Genomic DNA, 21,682 nt, shown 5'->3' with positions numbered 1-21,682 from the left:
AGATAATGTGATTAAAAGTCGACTAAAGAATCTAAGAACCTGTGAATTTAAAAGGGGGGTCAAGGAAAATTAGAACTATAAATGTTAGTTCTAAGGGCTGTTATGTTAGTTCTAAGGGCTGAAGTATTAGTTCTAATGGCTAGAACTAACAAAGAGCCCAATGTTAGTTCTAAGGGCTGTTATGTTAGTTCTAAGGGCTGGAATGTTAGTTCTAATGGCTAAAACTAAAAAAATTCCCGGCTGGAATGTTAGTTCTAAGGGCTGGAATGTTAGTTCTAAGGGCTGGAATGTTAGTTCTAATGGCTAGAACTAACAAAGAGCCCAAGAGCCCCAAGGCCCAAGGCCCAATCAAAGACCTTTAAATATATATTGTAGTTGCATGGGCTTGAACTCCTAACCTCCTCTCCAAATTCCCAAGCTTTACCACTAGACCAAGTAGCCAAAGTGTTAATGTTAGTTCCACTTAAAGTTAGCTCTTACTTGCCATTAGAACTAACATAAAATAAGTTAGAACTAACATGAAAATAAGTTAGAACTAACATGAAATAAGTTAGAACTAACATGAGTTAGCTATTGATAGAGTTTAAAAAATGGCATAAATAACTAGAGTTAGCTCATGTTTGTTCTATCGAAGCTCATGTATAAATTAGAACTAACTTGTTATAAAATAGAACTAACTTGTTATAAAATAGAACTAACTTACTATAAGTTAGAACTAACTTGGGATAAATTAGAACTAATGTGGTTAAAATTAGAACTAACTTGTCATAAGATAGGACTAACTTGATATAAATTAGAGCTAACTTGTTATAAAATAGAGCTAACTTTGTATAAATTAGAACTAATTTGTTATAAAATAGAACTAACTTGGTATAATTAGAACTAACTTGGGATAAATTAGAACTAATGTGGTTAAAATTAGAACTAACTTGTTATAAGATAGGACTAACTTGGTATAAATTAGAACTAATTTGTTATAAAATAGAACTAACTTTGTATAAATTAGAACTAATTTGTTATAAAATAGAACTAACTTTGTATAAATTAGAACTAATTTGTTATAAAATAGAACTAACTTGGTATAATTAGAACTGACTTGGGATAAATTAGAACTAATATGGTTAAAATTAGAACTAACTTATTATATGAGATAGAACAAACTTTGTATAAATTAGATATAACATGGTATAAAATAGAACTAACGTGGTATAATTTAGAACTAACTTGTTATAAAATAACGCTTAATGTGGTATAAAATAGAACTAACTTGCTATAAGTTACAACTAACTTGGTATAAATTAGAAGCAACGTGGTATACACTAGAACTGACATGAACTGCGACAGAACTAACATGGTGTAGATTAGAACTAACACGCTACAGAATAGAACTAACACTGTGTAGATTAGAACTAACATGCTGCAGAATAGAACTAACACTGTGTAGATTAGAACTAACATGCTGCAGAATAGAACTAACACTGTGTAGATTAGAACTAACACGCTACAGAATAGAACTAACACTGTGTACATTAGAACTAACACGCTACAGAATAGAACTAACACTGTGCAGATTAGAACTAACACGCTACAGAATAGAACTAACACTGTGCAGATTAGAACTAACACTCTACAGAACAGAACTAACACTCTGCAAATTAGAACTAACACTCTACAGAACGGAACTAATACTGTGCAGAATAGAACTAACACTCTACAGAATAGAACTAACACTGTGCAGAATAGAACTAACACTCTACAGAATAGAACTAACACTGTGCAGATTAGAACTAACACTCTACAGAATAGAACTAACACTGTGCAGATTAGAACTAACACGCTACAGAATAGATCTAACATGGTATAGATTAGAACTAACACGCTCCAGAATAGAATTAACATTGTATAATTTAGAGATAGCTTGTTATAAAATAGAACTAACTTGTATAAATTAGAACTAACTTGGCATAAATTAGAACTAACGTGGCATAAAATTAGAACTAACATGGTATAAAATTAGAACTAACTTGTTATAAAATAGAACTAACTTTGTATAAATTAGAACTAATGTGGTTAGTTCTAATTTTTACCAGCTCGTGTTAGTTTTAATTTATTTAATGTGTTAGTTCTAGTGTTAGTTCTAACAGATATCGTGTTAGTTGTAATTTATTTAAGTCATTAGTTCTACGTAATTGTTGGGTCTAAACGCCATGTTAGTTCTATTTAATGATGTGTTAGTTCTAGCTTCTCTAGTGTTAGTTCTAACTGGTATCGTGTTAGTTCTAATTTATTTAAGTCGTTAGTTCCAGCGTAATTGTTAGGTCGATCTAAATGTCATATTACTTCTACTTGATGATGTGTTAGTTCTAGCTTCTCTAGTATCAATTCTAACAGGTATCGTGTCAGTCCTAACAGGAGCTCAACTAGAACTAATATAGCCACTAGAATTAACGCTTATATTAGAACCAACACTAGCTGGAAGTAGAACTAACATTAAATAAGTCAGAACTAAATTAGAACTAACATAGAACAACATAAAATAACATAGAACAACATAAAATAAGTTAGAACAAACATTAAATAACTTAGAACTAACATTAGAACTAACATGAATTAGAACTAAATTAGAACTAACATAAAATAAGTTAGAACTAACATTAAATAACTTAGAACTAACATGAGTTATTGCTCATGATAGAGTTCAAAAAAGGGCGGGAAATTTCCCTCTATTTTTTCCATCAGATTGCATTAATGGGCGTGACTTTCCATGTAGTTTGTGGACCAGACGTCTAGGGAAGATAAGTGGAGGGGTAATTTCGGGTTTTTTTTCAAAATACAATCTCTTTTTTTATACTGCTGACGTGGAGGGGCCTTAAAATATTAAATGGTACTTTTTGGGGCTGAATCACATGGGGCAAAATACAAGGGGGCGGGTCACATGAACATTCTGCTTTTGGGGTCTGGACACATTTTTCCCATATAATTATCTATCTATCTATATACAGAGAGATTGCTATATAATGAGAGTAAATTGGAGAAACATTTATAGAAATTTGGTGCATCCTCCAAGAAATAAATATAAAATGAATGTCACTTCAAAAAAGACAATATCTCATACAATATAACGTACGTTCATTCGAGCAGGAGTAAGTTGAATGAATATACATCGGTAGAGGGGGAAAATGCAATCACTATAATAAATAATAAAAGTATGTATATGTCCACACGGAACACACTTATTTTATAATACATATAAAAATGTTATTTTATTTATAAAGAAAATATTATTTTATTTATAAAGAATGAAATAATAGTGGCACAAATAAAAAGTATGACAAATCACGACACATATTTGTGCCATTAGATATACAATTAAATATAAGTTCATTAGATATACAATTAAATATAAGTGAAAGATACCATTAGATATACAATTAAATATAAGTTCATTAGATATACAATTAAATATAAGTGAAAGAGGCTAATAGGTCAACATGAATTGTGAGAGGATATCGATGCTCTTAAATAATAAATTTTAGATGTTAATTATGATGATCATTAGATACTTATAATTAGTGTATAAGCTAAAAAACTCTATTGCTAAATGTGTTTTGATGGGATTAATCCTAAGATGGGTGACCTTCTGGGAAAATGTAGTGTTAAACGGTTATACTCTTTATATTTTCATGGTCTAAACACAATTATGTGTCACCATTCCTGACACATGTATTTGTCGCTATTTTCGGCATATATATGTGTCGTGACACATTCACATATGTGTAGAAAAACGCTCTCTATACATGCTCTAACCACACTTTTGGTATGTGTCGCGCTCTATTTGTGCGACATAAAAATGTGTCACGTAAAGACAAAATGTATCATATATAATTTACAACTTTTGTTGTAGTGGATGGATTTTAAAGATTTTACAGGAAATGGATAAAACATCAAAATATAGTCTAGATTTTATGATAATGAGTTTTCTGTGGATGTTCTCTAACTTTCTAATGCATGTCTCATGTTATGGTGTTCAATTTCTTTAACTGGAAGTGAAATACCATCAAAATACGAGGTCTGGACTATGCCCAAACACGCGCAGTAATTAAAATTTTTATAGATATAATGTGGGGCGCATGCAAACGGTAATTAAAAACAGGCTTTTGGTATATAATTGATTTTTAATATTTATATCCAAAAAATTAGTAAATATACTAACATGATAGACCTATGATAAACAGATATACTGCTATCTAGAATCTTGGCTGTTTTTCAATCTATTTACTCGATCTAATTTGTATACTCCAGCATTTCTCTTTCTACCTTTTATAATCCAACTTATAATGGGTATTAAATTATGTGGAAACTAATTATATTTGCATGACATTAAGTGGTGTAGAAAGTTTTAGAAAAAATGAAAAAGAAAATAAGTGAATCAAACATCGCTTATAAAATTGGAACTTTACCCCCTTTAATTGCAAAGAAATGGAGGTCATGTCCTCCATTTTCATTCAAACTTTTGACCCTCACTTGGTTTTTGGTTTTCCATATTATACAAAAACCATGTTTAATTTACGTTGAAATCGATAGATTCATCTTTTTTTTAAGCAAAATCATTTACTTGCTGTTATATTTAAAATATCACACAAATTTGTACGAGAAAAAGGTCGGAAGTTTCCGTTTTACTGGACATAAAGCAGGTGTATCCTAATTAGTTATTGAAAATTAGGGTTTTTTTAATATAAGTCCACCAAGTCTTTCATATTTTGGTATTGGTCCCCCAAATCATATTTGAAATTAGTCTTCATCTCCGCTCCATCCCTAAGTTTGAAATTAGTCTACCCACAAAATCATCATATTTGAAATTAGTCTTCCTGCCCTAATTTTGTGCTCATTTATCCTCTCAATTTCTTCTCCCTTCTTTAAAATTAGGGCAAAGTTTTAAGGAAGGAGATACAGTGAGAGAAGACTAAAGCAAATCCTAACCCACCCGAATTCTGATGTTAACAGTTACCCTAATTTAAACCCTCATCCTAACATCTACCTAACCTGAACCTTTTTTTCCTTCCAAAATATGATATTACAGGGGACTTTTATCAAAATATAAAAATGTTAGAGACTAATATTGAAAAAAATTATAATTAATTAGGACATCCATGTTTTGCACGTGCTCTAGGTGGGGGTAAATGGGAAGCGTATGTCTTTTCAATCCAAAAAATTGAAAAATGTGTGACGTGCCAAACATAACAGAACGTAAAAAAAAAAGGTGGTTTTGGTAATTAAAAAAAAAAAAAAAAGATAAGACAAGAAAGGATGGTATCTATCGATTTTCAAACAATCCGATAAGATGTTTTGGGCTCTCCCAGTTCGACATAAGCCCAATATGAGCCCTTCATCCCATTGGATCTTTTATCCTTTCCAATGCATATTGAAATTTATTCAATTTTCAGTTGACAACCATCTACGAAGCGCTAGGGATGATTTCGAAGGGGGCGAAAGCTTATCCCAGACAATTTTACCTGTAATAAATACTTATTTTTACTTCCCTGGAGTTATCTGATAATAATACTTTAATTCCTTGAAATTCATGTTATATTATTATTGAAAATTTTTAGTATAATTCTTCTTTTGTTTATTTTTGTGTTAAATGCGTATTAAACATTGGCTGGTATTTAGGGTCTGTTTGGTTATTTCCTAAAAAACTAAAAAATAGAAATGAAAACCAAGAAATCTCAAAAAGTACAATTTCACATATTTTCATCCCTAAAACTCACCCACAACATCTAATAAAATATTATTTTTATCCAACAACTCATCCACCACACCTAATAAAATATTATTTTCATCCAACAACTCATCCATCACATCCACCATATCTAATAAAATATTATTTTCATCCACAACATCACTCAACTCATCTCATATCATATCTAAAAATCACTCACATCATCCAATAAGATTGTGACAACTCATCTCATCTCATTAACATTTCATTTCTTTGTTTTCCTCCCCAAAAGCTAGGAAAACAATTTTCTTAAGTGTGGGTCACATCATCCAATAATATAATGACAACTCATCTCATCTCATCTATTTTCTTATTTTTAAGAAATAACCAAACAAAAGAAAACAATCTAATATAAGAAATAGGTTTCTTATAATTCATTTTCTTATTTTTTCCGCCAACCAAACAACATCAAAACAAGTTTTCTTAAAAAATCACTCACCATCCTATAATAAGGTGACAACTCATCTCATCTCATCTCCATTTCTTTGGTTTCCTTCTTTTTTTAGCCAACCAAACAATCCCAAAACCTATTTTTCTTAGAAATAGGTTTCCTTTTCTTTGATTTCCCTCTTTTTTTTAGGCAAACAAACTTATCTGAATCCTACTCGTCTTTGCATAAGCTACATGCTAGAATGGTCATGTTTTCTATAAGGGGCTGTTTGGTTGTTTTCCGAAAAAAACAAGAAATGGAAATGTCACATTTCATTTGATATCATGACATTTCAAGAGTTTTCCCACATTTCATTTTTTGTGTTTGTTTCGCAAAGAAATCACCCCTTGAAACCGCCAAGTCACATAAAGAGACAAAAAAGCCGCAATAGTAACAGTGCATGTGTTTTCTATTTCTTGTGTTTGTTTGAACAAAAAAAAAGGGGAAAGAGAAATGGAAACATTTAAATAATCTGTTTAATTCCCATTCATTGTTCCAACAGTGCTTGTAAATATTAAAAATTCATTGAATTGGCATTTCCAAGTGTTTTCAGAGGTTTTTGTTGTGAAAACACATTTCTTAAAAATGTGATGTGGCATCCTACGTGGCGTTTCATTTCTCTAAATTTCAAAACGAACCAAACTGAAGAAATGGAAAACCCTTGAAACCAAAAACCTATGTGGCACATAGGGGATTTCTTGAAATGTGAGGTGGCGGATGTTTTCTTATTTTTTTTTTGAGCAAACAAACAGACCCTAAACCTACGTTGTTGGATTTTGATCAAATCATATGCTACTCCTTGCTCTTGCCTCTTAGGTTGATTTTGATTCCTCATTGAGTTTGAAGTAATAGCAAATGCAACCATACATCAACATTAATTGAAAGAAATATTTACAATGCAATTATACATTAATATCAAAATGAATATTTACAATAGTAGATATGAAGAAAACATCCTTCTACTAGATATCAAAGAAAGAAAAAATAATATCTTTTTAACTAAGAATAAAAAAAAAAAATAGAAAACATCCCTCTACTAAGTAACATGATTCTTCTATCAACTTTCAACCGATTTTGGGAGAACTTCAAAATGACTGGTCTTTTGCCAGCAGTCTTAATTTCCACCGAGCTTGAACTCTAAGGGGGTGTTAGTCAATTGGGACATTTTCATGCAAAATAGGATAATTGTTAAAGTGGAATAATATTTCGCTAGTGGGATATTTTAGTGGGATAACTAGGAACAATTTTGTGAAGCGGGATATTTTGATAAAATAATGTGGGATAAATTTTTATAATCATGAAGTATATATTTATGCATTTTGAAGATATAAATACTATTTATGTATTTTAAACTTACTACTATTAATTGATAATTGCTTACAAGAATGTTCGTTACTATTAAATAACTTTTGGTTAGACTATAAGATATTAACAATTATTAATGAGTTTAACAAATAAGTAAAGAAAAAAAAAAATAAATAAATAAATAAATACGAGTTCTAGTTTTTTACCACATAGTTCCAAGCTAAAACTTGGAATAATTTGGAGACTAGAACTCTCATTTTTGTATAGAAAAATAAAAAAAGTGGGATAATTTTGTACAATTATCCCAATTCTAGTTTTGTTAAAGTTCTGCTTGACTAACACTGTAAAATTTTATTCTAGTTTTAGTTCTATGTGACTAACACCTTAAAATTTTGTTCTAGATTTAGTTCTATGTGACTAACACCTTAAAATTTTATCACACTGATTATCACAGTTCTAATTTTAAGTTCTAGGTGACTAACCCCCCTTAGAGGGTCGAAATGGTCCATGCAGGCCAAAGCTATCTCTAGAGCTGAATCAAGAATTCAGGAATTTCAGCGTAAAAGAAATTCCAAAAAAAAAAAAAGTTCTAATACAAAATTTAGAAATAATAAGTGGCTAACCGTATTAATGTAGGAGCCGTCAAATAGGCTCTTCCTAGTTCCTTGCCACATGAAACTGAACAGAAAAAAAAATCCAAAATCCAGCTTATTCAGCATTTAACCAATCTTAGCAAATCAAGCACATAAATCTCGTTCAAGTTTGTTACAATAAAAACCGCGGCCCATAAAATTAGAACAGAGTGAAAAAAAATTACATGAGGATTTATATGAAAGAATCCGTGGCTCCACTTTTAATGCCGTGCCCCAAAAACTGCCAAAATTTTGAGCATCGCCTTTATTTATTTATTACATCACAATCACATTGGTTGTAACAATTAAGCATCATGAGCATGGATGATTAAGGAAAGTACAAGTCGTCCTTGTTTTTATATGTACCAGTTGATTACACTTTCGGACTAAGCTGATTTCTTCAAGCAAGAAAGCTTCACATTTTGGCTTTTTCCTTGTTTTATTTATAGGTTCTTTATACATTTCATCATCCAGTTTGAGTCTCTCCATTCTTTCTATAACTGTTCAGCCCCCCAACCCCCTCAAAAAAAAAAAAAAAAAAAAAAGGCCCTTGTTTTTATATGTACCAGTTGATTACACTTTCGGACTAAGCTGATTTCTTCAAGCAAGAAAGCTTCACATTTTGGCTTTTTCCTTGTTTTATTTATAGGTTCTTTATACATTTCATCATCCAGTTTGAGTCTCTCCATTCTTTCTATAACTGTTCAGCCCCCCAACCCCCCAAAAAAAAAAAAAAAAAAAAAAAGGCTCCCCATATCAGACCCATTTACATCTGTAGTTTTATTTTTTGCGTAACCGCGAAAACTTTGGGTAAACATTTACAAATATTCATACTTTGCATTGGTCTAAAAATGGAAAGTTCTTAGCACATTAGTGGTCTAGCACCTTAGGCCTACCTAACAAGTAAACCTTTTAGGCCGAAATTTTCAAGATGCTATTTATATGTTGCAAAAATTCTCTAGGTAAAAGGACTAAAGTGCAATAAATAAGAAAGTAAGTTATAGTCTTGCACTCTTATGTACACTTTTTAAAGTCTTCGTAAATTGCATGTTTTTCTTGATTCTGGTTCACTAGAATATCTAACGCAAATTCTAACCTCCCTTTCTATTTTTATTATCATAAACCCATGTTCGTTCTCTTCTTCTTTGCTTCTACGATTTCTCTTCCTTTTTATACTGAAAAAGAAACAATTAAAAAAATATTCTCTCAATCTCTATATATTGAGTTCATACATTCATTAACTCAACTGGGTTCTCTTTTTTTTTTCCCTCATTTAAATTAAAACTAATGGCTCATTTTTCATCATCTCATCTCCTCTTCTCCCTTCTCCTCTGTGTTCACCTGTTCTTCTTCAACCCTGCAAATGCCATCAAAATCTCTGATGGTTCTGAGCAATGGGGTTATGTTCAAGTCAGACCGAGTAAGTTGTTGTTTTTCCTTTCCTTTTCTCTTCATTTAATTTTAATTTTCACTATTCTCATGGAAATGCAGAAGCCCACATGTTCTGGTGGCTGTACCAGAGTCCACAGCGGATTGATAACGGGTCGACGCCATGGCCAACTGTGCTCTGGTTGCAGGGTGGCCCTGTAAGCATCCAATCAATTTCTTATAAAAATCCAATGGAATTTTTTTAGAGGAAATATCAAAATAATATTATTGTTAGTAATGCCAGTTACTGAATCCTGATCGTCTTTGAAAAGGGAGCTTCAGGAGTTGGGTTTGGAAACTTTGAAGAGGTCGGCCCATTGGACACTGATCTCAAGCCCAGGAGCACAACTTGGTTGCAGAAAGCTGATCTTCTCTTCGTAGTGAGTTCTCTATGCTGGAGATTTTGCATAAAACCACCGTAAAGTTTTCCATTAAAGAAAACTATCATGAACTTTTAACAGTGAACTATCTTGTTTGACGAGAGTATAAATTATATGCGGGCCAGTCTGCATATAAGCAGGGTGTTTCCAGTCAGAAAGAGCAGGGGAACAATTTTAATATTTCAACGGTCTCCTCCTCTATGGTTCAAAACACCCCGCTTCTATAAGAAATGTACCAATAAAATTTGATGATTGTCTCAATGCATTTTATCGAACTCCTATATTGCAGTTAGCTACACTTCTCAATAATTCATTATATTTTTCCGTCGACTTGAGAGCTCTTTTTTTTTCTTTCCCCTGTTGTTTTGTTAATAAGTATTTAACAAAACATTCCCAAAAGTCAACAAAAGTTCGCCAATGCATAGGAATAGAAATCACATTTGCGGTAGTTTTATGTAAAGGCCATCGAGCTTCATCATAGATTTGTGAAATTACCCTTTTTTTAGTCGGTTTCAGAGATGATCATTTTCTAAACTTTTGATAATTCCTCTTGGTGATTTCAGGACAATCCAGTAGGGACAGGATACAGCTTTGTTGAAGACGAGAGTGCGTTGGTGAGGACTGATGAAGACGCCGCAGCTGACTTAACTACATTATTGAAAGCTCTGTACAATTCAAACGCAAGACTTCAGAGTAGTCCTCTGTTTCTTGTAGCTGAATCTTATGGAGGAAAATATGCTGTGACTCTTGGGCTATCCATCGTCAAGGCTGTGAAGGCTGGAGGACTGAAGCTCAAATTTGGAGGTCGTAATTTGTTACACATATATGTTAGGGTCAATTGCAGATACGCCCCCGGTTAACTGCTTATTATTTCTAAACTATTTCATTAGCACTTAAGACCTTTTCACGTCCAGACGAAGTCATCTCCCCTTCGCGAGAGATATTTTGATATTGCAGTATAAACTGCAGAGAGACCATTACCCTCGTCTTTGAACACACGTTCCTTATAAGCACAAGTGCAAATAATGGAAAGAGAACTCTGTTTTGACTCGGGGATTCAAGCGTAAAAAATCCCTAAAAAAGGTTTGATACAAAATTACGAAATAATAAGTGGCTAACTACCCAGTTTATCTGCAATCAACCCTACATGTTATTTGTCGATTTTTTTTTTTTGATATTTGGCCTAAGATTTTGTTTTGTGATATGCAGGAGTTGCTCTAGGAGATAGTTGGATATCACCAGAAGATTTCGTAGTGAGTTATATAATTTCTTAACGACATTTTTGAATTGCAAGAGTTAATGTAGTAGTTATACCGTGATGCAGTTTTCGTGGGCTCCTCTGCTTAGAGATGTCTCTAGGCTTGAAATCAAAGGAGCAGAAGAAGCTAACAGGTTTCTATCAATTTTCTTTAATTTCACAGTGAAAAGACACAGCCATGGGTTCTCTTTGAATTCCAATTGAAATTCTTTTTTATCAGTTTGGCTGAGAAAATTAAGAAACAGATAGCAAATGGGCAGTATTTGGAGGCAACTAATACTTGGAGTGAGCTAGAAAACGTAATTAGTGAGAACTCTAATCATGTGGTAAGTGCTTTTGTTTTTTGTGTTCTTTTTTTTTTCATTTTTCGTTATAATGTCTTAAGTTAAGAGGTCGTTTGAATCCTTTATTTGGATAAAATTACATGCAGGATTTCTATAATTTCATGCTGGATTCAGGTGAAGATCCTGTATCCACTAGTACAGTCTCACTTGCGATGGGGACATCTATGAGCAAATATGCAACGTATTTGAGCTCTAAGGCCTCTTCAAATGGTGATATTAATCAACTAATGAATGGTGTCATTAAGCAGAAGCTGAAGATTATCCCCAAGGACGTAAGGTAATAAATTTTCAGTTAAACATCTTAATTATTTTTCAAAATGATGTTTGTTTGATGCTTAGGACTAGCCCAACTTGTGATCTTGCTGTTGCATGTAGCTGGGCAGCGCAGTCTAATCTTGTTTTCAGTGCATTAAGCAATGATTTCATGAAACCAAGGATTGCTGAGGTAAGACATTCATGTACTTATTTTCAAATGTATTAATTTATTTGCTAGTGAATTTTCAGTTAATTAAATTATGGTCATCTACAGGTTGATGAGCTTTTGTCTCAGGGAGTCAACGTCACTATCTATAACGGACAGGTATATTATATCTAGAAGAATATTTGCTCAATTTTGTTCCCCCTAACTAAAGGTGTTATTACTCTCTGTCTTTTCTTGTGACTGCTAATGTTAGGCTTGGAAATATTTTACAAACAACTTGTAGAATTATTTTATACTAATTAAAGGAAGGAGACGGTGAAGACTAAAATGCTCCTACTTAATTATCTCCCACTTATACTCTTTGTCCACTATAATATGAGCTTAAAGAAATGAGAGATTATTTGACACATCTCCCAATCTTATTTAATATTAAAGGCATGTAATATGGAATTTGTTAACTATGGTTGGATTGCTTGACAAATCTCAAATTACTTTATAATCCATGTCACCTAACGTAGAACCAAACTCTATTATCCTTGTGTTGGCGTGCATGAACCATAAGCAAAAATAGAGAAAAAGATTCCAGCTTTATGAGGTCCACCAAAGATTATTGTCATAACTTTCTAGCTTTATGGCTCTCTGAATTCTGATCCTGTGATCATTATTCCATCACCGTAATTTGCAACACTTCACATGTTCAGCAAGCTGTGCTATCTTTTAATTGAAGACAACAAAAAAGACTTTCTAAGATATGTAACTTTTTAATAACGATGTTGGTGACAAGCAAATGACTTGTCTCAGAATCTGGTGGTACCTAGCTATGATGAAAATATCATCACCATGTGTTAATAGAAATGCATTTCCTAAACAAAGAAATCGTTAAGAAAAATGATGCGTGCAGTCCATAAACTGATTATATATGATGCTTTGATCCTATGACGTACCTTCAGTTTTTCTTTCCTGTAGGTTGATCTGATTTGTGCAACCAAAGGTACAGAAGCCTGGGTTCAGAAACTCAAGTGAGAATCCTAGCTAATTAATTTTCACTTTTCTAATTTTGGCCCTTCATGTTGCTTAAGGGACAGAATTGAACTTCCATAAACTGATTATATATGATGCTTTGATCCTATGACGTACCTTCAGTTTTTCTTTCCTGTAGGTTGATCTGATTTGTGCAACCAAAGGTACAGAAGCCTGGGTTCAGAAACTCAAGTGAGAATCCTAGCTAATTAATTTTCACTTTTCTAATTTTGGCCCTTCATGTTGCTTAAGGGACAGAATTGAACTTCTGTTGATTGCTTCTTTCAGATGGCCAGGGCTACAAAATTTCACCAACTTAGAAAGAACACCTATACATTGTGAAGGTATTAAAGGCACCAGAGGCTTTGTCAAGTCCTATCAGAATTTGCATTTCTATTGGATCATTGGAGCAGGTCATTTTGTAAGTATCTTTCACCATTTTATACCGCATCGCCATCTCTCTAAGAGGGAGGGAGGGAATAATTGTCACATTAATGTGATATCTTAAAACTAGAAGGGGCTGTTAAGAAACTTCCAAGCAAAGACATCACTTAAGCAAACTGTACAATCCTTTCTTAAGATTATTCAACTTCTGATAGCTGAAATCCCTATCATGAATTAAAATTTACTTGCAAGCAAAGACATCACTTTGGTGATTTATACGTAAATCCTCTACTTCTTCCCTAGACTTGCCATGATTTTCCTGCACTCACAAGTCACGGATTCCGGTGACTCAAACTGCTCTCAACCACCAAGGTCATGAGCACCATCCGAGCTTTAGGGTGTTCCATGCAAACCTCAAAGTCCGGCGTTTTCAATGAAATTTACTCCTACGGTAATATGACAGATGTTTTTATTAAGGTACATAGGGACAAAATCGTCCAAAACATACTGCACAGCACGCGACAACTTAAGCTAACTGCCACCGGACATTGTACATTAGTGAGACAAGTTCAGGGTTTTCTTCTCTCAGTTATAAACTTTTAGAGGGTTTTCTGCCCAAAACCCAAATCGCAGAGGGGCTTCTGTGAAATATATACCCTTCGTTAAAGGGTAGAATTAGAGTTACAGTTATAATTATGTTCCTTAAAATTGTATTTTTGCAACTCAGTTAAAGTTCCCCCCAAACAAAGCGATATCCTTGTGCCTTAAAATAGCTATTCAATTGGAGAAGAAAAGGCTAACGAAGGACAAAATGTTGAGTGGTGGAATGTTTGATACGTGGTTTTGGCTTTGTGCAGGTGCCACTGGACAACCCTTGTGTAGCATTAAAGATGCTCGGTGACCTTACTCAATCTCCTGCAGCACCTGCTGCCGTCACTTCCTTCTCATAATAGATTCACTCAGAAAACCATCAAATTGTTCCCCATCAATAAATTGGGCTAAAGCCCTTATTTCCCCACAAAAGAAGAAAAATCATCAGATTATCCCCTCCTCTCCTGCAAGCTACCCAGTATTTGCATTGAGTAAAGCAATTGACTAGTTTTCTTGTAATTATTGCTTTTTGGGTGTTATTTTAGTACGGCAGTGTAAGGGAAGAGTGGTTGACTGAGAAGAACATAAATATATGACTGTTGGATGAGTTGTACACATATTCATTCAAAAAAAAAAAAAAAGAGAGGAGAACAATAAATGTTAGGGATTCACTAGAGTCGGTACATCACGATAGGTTCAGTTTGTAGATTTGATTTTGACTTTGCTTTTGTGTCCATATCTTGGTTTGGGAGAGAAAAATCCATGAAGGGTATGGCATGAATGCAAATCCCATCAGAATACTTTCCATGCCGGAATTGTTCAGATGCTCATCTAAGGTACTGTTTCGTTTGTTTTACCAAAAAGACATAAAATCTATTTCTTAACTTGTGAAATCTATTTCAGAGGTTTTGGGACTAAAATGAGCTTCATGAAAAAGCTGACCTCTTTTTTGCATAAATTATCATACCAACCAAACGTAAGAAATGTAAACGCTTTTTTTGGCTTGAGATTTCCAACGGTGATGTGACAAGCATGGAAAACCATTTCATCCTTTTACATGCAAACCAAACAGCCCCTAATTTGAAGGATTGAATCCTAACAGAATACCTAGTTTCTCAGCTTTCCAATCTGGACCGTTGTAAAACACTTCTGGTATGAAAAATGTTCTAATACAATTCAGAGTGCACGTGAAATTTTGACTACAAAAGAGGGAGTTGTTCACAAAAGAACATGAGATTGAAAATTACACATTTATGTCACTCGAATCATAAGAGAAAAAGACCTATGCAGGGCCCTCTATAGACAATCATATGAAGGCGAAAGTGACGTGTCCGATACAAATCTTATAGTTAATACTTAGTAAAGAAGAATGCCACACATGCCACCAAAAATCTTAAAAAATTTAATGTTACTAAACACCAACTTTAGGATTTGTGTTTAGGACATGTCTCAAGTCCTTACTCTCCATTTGATTTCTATAAGGACCCGTCTCTGGTCAGTCGACCGGCAGAGGCATGTCGGTCGACCGGCAGAGGCATGTCGGTCGACCGACGGGTTTCCTGGGCCGAACTGGACTCCTGTTTGATGCGAATTCCAAGTTATGTTGAGCTTGGTTATTTACGATTTTGCCATCCACGTTGTTTAACCTATAAATAGGGATTGTTTAGTGTTTCTAAACATCAGAGGAGAGATTCTAATGATCAGATTAGAGTTTAAAAGAGGATAGAGAAGTTCTTTATTCTAGAGAGATTGTGAAGGAGAGATTTTGTAATATTTTATTCTTCATAATCTAGAGAAGGTATTTCTCTTCGCCAATTAAATTGTTTTGTGTGTTTTACTATTTTCTTCTCAAAACCCATCTTTGATAATTTCGCGATCAAAGGTGCTCGCTCGGCGACTCGTATTAAGTTGATATCAGAGCGATCAGGTCATGTAAAGGGGTATCATGTGTATGGTCCTTACTCGATCGCAATACAAAAAGCTAGGCGAGATTTTTATTTCTTTGGAAGAAGTCCAGAAATCAAGGAAGAAGATGATGACAGAAAGCGATAATTCATCGAGACTTGATGCGATGGAAAAATAGATCGAGACAATCAGTTCGACTCTCATGAAGCTCGTCGATCTCATCCACGAAGGCGAAAAGAAAGGTGAATCTTCAGCGGGGCCCAAGAAGAAACCTAAAGAATCCGATAGAGGTAGTGAGAATTCAGATTCCGACGAGGATGTCGAGGCCATCAAGACTGTTCCGCAACAATGGGGTAAGAGTTCTTACCAGAATCTGAAGATTGGTTTTAGAGTTGAGATTCCTGTTTATGATGAGAGTGTCAACGTTGAAAGGCTTGATGATTGGATCGAACGTATGGACACCTATTTCACTCTTTATGGCTATTCGTCAAATGAGAAGATTGTTTTTGCGATATTGAAGCTTTCTGGACACGCGTTAACGTGGTGAAAATCCTATTGCAAACAAGAGAAAAAATCAGTGTCGTGAAACATGTTCAAGGAGCTACTGTGGAAGCAGTTGTATCCGGTGGGATTCCTTGAAGAACGTTGGTACTAGTAGTACGGCTTGCGCCAAAGATTCAATTAAACCGTTAAATAATACACTACAGAGTTTCAGCAGCAAGCGATGGTCCTCAACATTGCGACGAAGGAGTACTTTGTTTTTATGAAGTATATGACGGGATTGAACGAATACATCCGGAAGGAGATGAAGCTATTCACGGTAGAGTTAATTGCGGAGGCAAGCATGAAGGCTATTGCCATTGAAGGTAAGCAGAAGAAGAGCAACGAGACGAATGAAGATGCCAAACAAGCTGGAGGCAAGTCTAGTGGCTCCCAACCTAAGGAGGAGAAGAAGAAGGGTGATCCAGGGAAAACAGGATTGACTTGTAATCACTGCAGCGAGTGTATCTTTTCTCTGTTTCGAGAACTTAGCAATCCTCATGAGAGCTTGAGGATAGATGATTATCATGATAGCTTGAGAATAGAAGCGTGAGTGGAGCCGTTGGTGACGGCAAAAACAGTCAAAGTCAAGAAAACGACAAGGAAACAGGAAGCTGACGAAGCACTCTGACCGGTCGATTGAAGAAGCAAAACCGATCAACCGAATGATCAGCATCGGTCGACCGAAAACGGACACAACTACAGAGCAGAAAAACCTGTCTCTGGCCGGTCGACCGACGGGTTTCCTGGGTCGAACTGGACTCCTGTTTGACGTGAATTCCAAGTTGTGTTGGGTTTGGTTATTTACGATTTTGCCATCCATGTTGTTTAACCTATAAATAGGGATTCTTTAGGGTTTCTAAACATCAGAGGAGAGATCCTAATGATCAGATTAGAGTTTAAAGAGGATAAAGAAATTGTTTTTTATTCTAGAGAGATTGTGAGAGAGATTTTGTAATCTTTTATTCCTCATAATCTAGAAAAGGCATTTCCCTTCGCCAATTGAATTGTTTTGTGTGTTTTACTATTTTCTTCTCAAAACCCACCTTTGATAATTCCACGATCAAAGGTGCTCGCTCGGCGACTCGTATCACGGATACATATAAATTATGATTAAGATGAGATTTTTACTATAAAACTTGCTAATGTCTCCATTAGACTAGATAACGAGTGAGGGAAAAAAGAAGAAAGACTTCACCCGCTGGAAAATACTCTAGAAGATATTCCCATTATCTCACAATCAATATGATTCCAATCTAGTTCATTAAGGGGAAAAAATTAGATTCACATGAAGAGGTTATCAAGTATCAGACGAACAAATAAATAATTGATTAACAAAGTATAAATAATTTCTTTTGAATGAAAATTACAAGCATAGTGCAGCTCCATGCTATAAAAGTAAAGTTATGATAGAAAAGTATGAAAGCAAAAATTAGACCATCAGGATCTCTAAGTACCATCTAGCCATCCACAGTATTTATTCAAATATAGGGAGATCATATGACCTTTTTCCTTGAAGATTATTTTCCAAATCCAACTCTGATGTAGAGGTGTTTTTGGAGCTCTTCTCATGACTACCCTCTTTCCTCATCTTTAAGAAGAAAGTATGCCTGCAAACAAAGGGAATATGCTAACGCAATCAAAGAATTTTCATCTAATTTATACTGCAATGTTCACTGGCTTTATCATACCATCTAGCATCAGAAGTCAGTTCAGGGTGAAAAGCAGTTGCTAGTATGTTTCCTTGCCTTAATGCAACAATCACTTTTGCATCAGCAGCTGGGTTTTCCTGTTCAATACACAATCAGGATTAAGTGATGCGATATCAGTAATGATTTTCTTTAGAGCAATTGATCGTCATATGTGTAATGATTTTAGAAGCTAACTAAAGTGATCAATTGACTGAGATGGTTTGGCCACGTGCTCCGAAGGCCACAAGGTGCATCAATTAAAAGAAGTGATAAGATTATAATTCACGGAATGAAGAGGATCAGAGGTAGACCTAAGAGAATCCGGTTAGAAGCAATTAAAAGGGATATAATGCTAGTTAACTTAGCAGACCCTTTATTCATTTATTGTTAAGTAAAAAGAAGAAAGGCATGAATTATTGGATAATACCATCAAGGATTTCGGTGAAAAGATAAAATAGAGTTAAATGTTGTTTTCCAGTATGAGTAAATTGTAATTTTTTGTTTCATTTCCACTAGGAAACTGCCTTAATGACTAAATTATTACTCACAACCGCAATCAATTGTCATGAGACTCGGCACATTTATGTGAAGCATCCAATTTCAATTGATACTTGCATATCACTTTCTAAAACTTCGCCTACAAATATGGCTTATGCCTTAAGAGTTGAATGCTACTCCCATACAAACCTACTTTCCTCTTCTTTAGACCTTTTCCACAATATATGTCCCTCTACTCTCATAGCTTCCTCGGCTAGGAATTTGGCACTAATAAAGAAAGTGAAGATGATCAGCCAGCGAACAGTTGTAAAACATCGTCAATTTTTTGTAGTGTTGCTACAAAGATGACCAAGTTTTGATGGAAATACACTTAGATGATGATAATGATAATTGAGACAACACAGCTCTTTGTGGCCAGGGCATATACACGGAAGACTCGATATAAAAGTTTAAGTGCTCCAACAAAATCTGAAACTGTCCATCTATCTATAAAATTACACCACTGCTGAAAACGTCATTTTTCCTTGAGTATAGCATCATACAAATTGCAATGATTTTTTTAACATATATTTTTACACATTTCATGATGAGAGGAACTCAAAAAGAGTGTTATACAGCTACACTGGACACAAAAATAGCATGAGGGAGTCAAATACTTGAGCAATGTTTCAATGTCAAATGACTATGTTGATAGTACAGTGAACATGATTCAGTTAATAAAGGCTTCAGTTATATATTTGCACCTTACCAAATACCCTTTTGTGCTCGTCCTAGTGTTACTTCTAGATTTACCGAAGTTCACTTCCAAAAGTAAGTTATATCTCAATTGCTCATTGGAGGTCTATAATATGTTTGATAACCAGTTAAGTAATAAATCATCATGCATACAGATAGCTAGACCAAGGAGCAAGTATCACCAATTTACCAAAAGTAATGAAACCAATCCCTTAATATGAACAAGGTTCATAGAAATGTCAATATTACTATCATCTGTTTAAGCTGAAGTTAAGAGAACCTGACTAATTGATTTTTTAGAAAAGGAATTGTACAAACTAAAAAGATGATTTAGTTGTTCATGGTTATTAAATGACCATGATAAAAGATCAAACCTCCTTTCTTTCAACAGCTGGGGTCAGGCTTGACAGTTTGTCTGAGGGTACAGGATAATCAGCAAGTACTTCGACATCAGGTCCTGCTTCTAATACAGCTGGTGCACGTATAAACACTGCACGGAAGGTATCGGGGCCTCCTTCATTTTGTGCAAGCTTAGGAACTGCAAGGTTGGCTTCAAAGCTCTGAAGCTGCAAAAATTTCAAAACATGTGGACAAGCAATCAATCAAAATGCACTCGACTTTCCTCAACAGATAAAAAAGGAACACCAATATATGGCATGACGTTAAGTTCAGATTGTTGTACCTGACTACCAAAGAAATTCCTATGAACAGTACAGTCAAGACCCCCAATGAACTCCTGCCCTCCTGACTTTTGCCCTAAAAAGTTTAATTACATTACTTCTGGAGTCGGATATTTTGACTACTTGAACCCCGAAAAGATAAGTTGCAGTTCAGAATAATTACCGATGGCCTTGTTTGCTAGGAAAATAAGTCCTGCACAAGTCCCCCACACGGGTTTCCCTGCATTAACAAACTCTCGCAAGGCGGGAAACTGCAAATTGAATAGATTGAAATGCTAAGCGTCAATTCAAATGAACACCATAGTTTTGCTTACAAGCAGTAGTAAAAACAGCATCACTAAGAGAGTAACTTCTAGAAATCCAATGCCTTTTTTGTCTATATTTGTTGTAGCAGATATTTGATGTCAATGTCGAACTCCATAATACAACAAATTTTACGACCATTTTGCACATGATGAGCATTGAATTCAATTGAGAAATGGGAAATAAACCACACATTTTCCATTTTCTGAGCTAGTGCATCATTACATTTCACAAATGCCTTGCAAAGGCATCAATGGAAGTGATAACGAAGCTCCCATAAACATTCAAAGAATAACAGAAAAATAGAATAACTTAGAAACGTAGATGAAAGGAAGCATTTTCTCTGAAGAGCTAAAAGAGGAAAAAGGATATTGTCTTACGAATAGCATCCCAGATCAGTATAGAAATAAGCCTAAGGATAGTAATCCTACTATCATTTTGGATTGGTTACAATTACAAAACTACTTTTCCAGTAACAGTTAATGATATATATGGGAGTCAATATAGCACCCGACCAAACTTTCTGGATCATTATTCTAAGGGTTCCCATACAAAAAGGAAAATAGGTCCAATCCAAAGATTTTCACCTTAAATGAACTGAGATTTTCATCTAAGGCCTAAAGCTACCGCTAAACCCAGGCCTGTTGGTACGTAAACAGGAAAGTCCATGGTAGTTTTATAATTTAGACTTTTAATTAATAACAAAGAGCCTAGGCTGGAGAGCATCTCGATATTTTCAATTAAGAAGAATACAAATAATGGTCAACTTAATTGAGGAAATGTTCCTTAATATTGTGGAATTGAAGGAAATAGTTGATATAGCTGGCCAATAAATTTTGTGATAATGTTTTAATGATTTTGTATCTAATATGCAAGTGCCGTATTAATAAAAAATATATAAACAAATAGAACACCCAATTTTAAAAAAACTTGTATTTATTACTAAATAAAGGTTCGACGTTCATCGAACGGTAATTTAACTATCCAGTTTACCTAATAGGAATGCCCCCTCTAAATGTATTAAGGAATGTGAACGAAAAAAGTACACCGAGGATTGTCTACTTATTCTTTATAAAAGTTTAAGCATTGCATTTAAAAATTCAAGTTTCTTCGGAAATAACAAGGGTTAATTGCAGATGCACCTATACATAAGTGCTTAGCTTATTACCTTTGAACCTTTTGATTAGTAATAGGACCCCGATGTCTGGATGGAGTCATCTTATGTATATGTATGTGTGTACCTAACCACACACACATATATGTATATATACTTATATACATATGTTTCTGTGTGGGGGTGTGTGTGCATTTTTTCTCTTGTTCTTTTTTTCTTCCTTTCTTTTTATTTTGTTTTGGGG

General features: G+C 34.3%; 2 protein-coding genes and 1 long non-coding RNA gene across 4 annotated transcripts in view; 1 reads left to right on the top strand and 2 right to left on the bottom strand.

Annotated features, from left to right (window-relative positions):
* On the top strand, positions 9,343–14,613 carry LOC109819532 (serine carboxypeptidase-like 51). 2 transcript variants are annotated; one of them, XM_020385296.1, is made up of 13 exons: positions 9,343–9,566; positions 9,638–9,732; positions 9,847–9,954; positions 10,518–10,758; positions 11,164–11,207; positions 11,279–11,346; positions 11,433–11,538; positions 11,643–11,833; positions 11,932–12,001; positions 12,086–12,136; positions 12,944–12,996; positions 13,286–13,418; positions 14,239–14,613. In XM_020385296.1, exons 1-13 carry the CDS (start codon positions 9,434–9,436, stop codon positions 14,329–14,331), a joined length of 1,386 nt encoding a protein of 461 aa, XP_020240885.1. In that variant the 5' UTR covers positions 9,343–9,433; the 3' UTR covers positions 14,332–14,613. The 2 variants fall into 2 exon arrangements, with proteins under 2 accessions (XP_020240885.1, XP_020240877.1); XM_020385288.1 differs by having other exon boundaries at positions 11,896–12,001.
* On the bottom strand, positions 9,651–12,969 carry LOC109819547. The gene is made up of 3 exons (XR_002241554.1): positions 12,922–12,969; positions 9,823–9,968; positions 9,651–9,730 (listed from the first exon to the last, which is right to left on the bottom strand). It is a non-coding gene; the product is annotated as an uncharacterized LOC109819547 (long non-coding RNA).
* LOC109819526 (probable pyridoxal 5'-phosphate synthase subunit PDX2) overlaps positions 17,723–21,682 on the bottom strand; it is a 5,013-nt gene continuing 1,053 nt past the window's right edge. Inside the window, exons 3-7 of the mRNA XM_020385276.1 lie at positions 20,185–20,272; positions 20,024–20,097; positions 19,716–19,907; positions 18,109–18,206; positions 17,723–18,027 (exon numbers count right to left, since the gene is read on the bottom strand). Coding sequence (XP_020240865.1) covers positions 17,895–18,027; positions 18,109–18,206; positions 19,716–19,907; positions 20,024–20,097; positions 20,185–20,272 — 585 coding nt within the window. The 3' untranslated portion in view covers positions 17,723–17,894. The remainder of the gene's footprint in view (positions 18,028–18,108; positions 18,207–19,715; positions 19,908–20,023; positions 20,098–20,184; positions 20,273–21,682) is intronic.

Source organism: Asparagus officinalis, chromosome 1, assembly GCF_001876935.1.
Source record: "Asparagus officinalis chromosome 1, Aspof.V1, whole genome shotgun sequence".
Lineage (NCBI taxonomy): Eukaryota > Viridiplantae > Streptophyta > Magnoliopsida > Asparagales > Asparagaceae > Asparagus > Asparagus officinalis.
The sequence above is the reverse complement of the archived record's forward strand: the minus strand, read 5'-3'. Positions and strand labels throughout refer to the sequence as shown.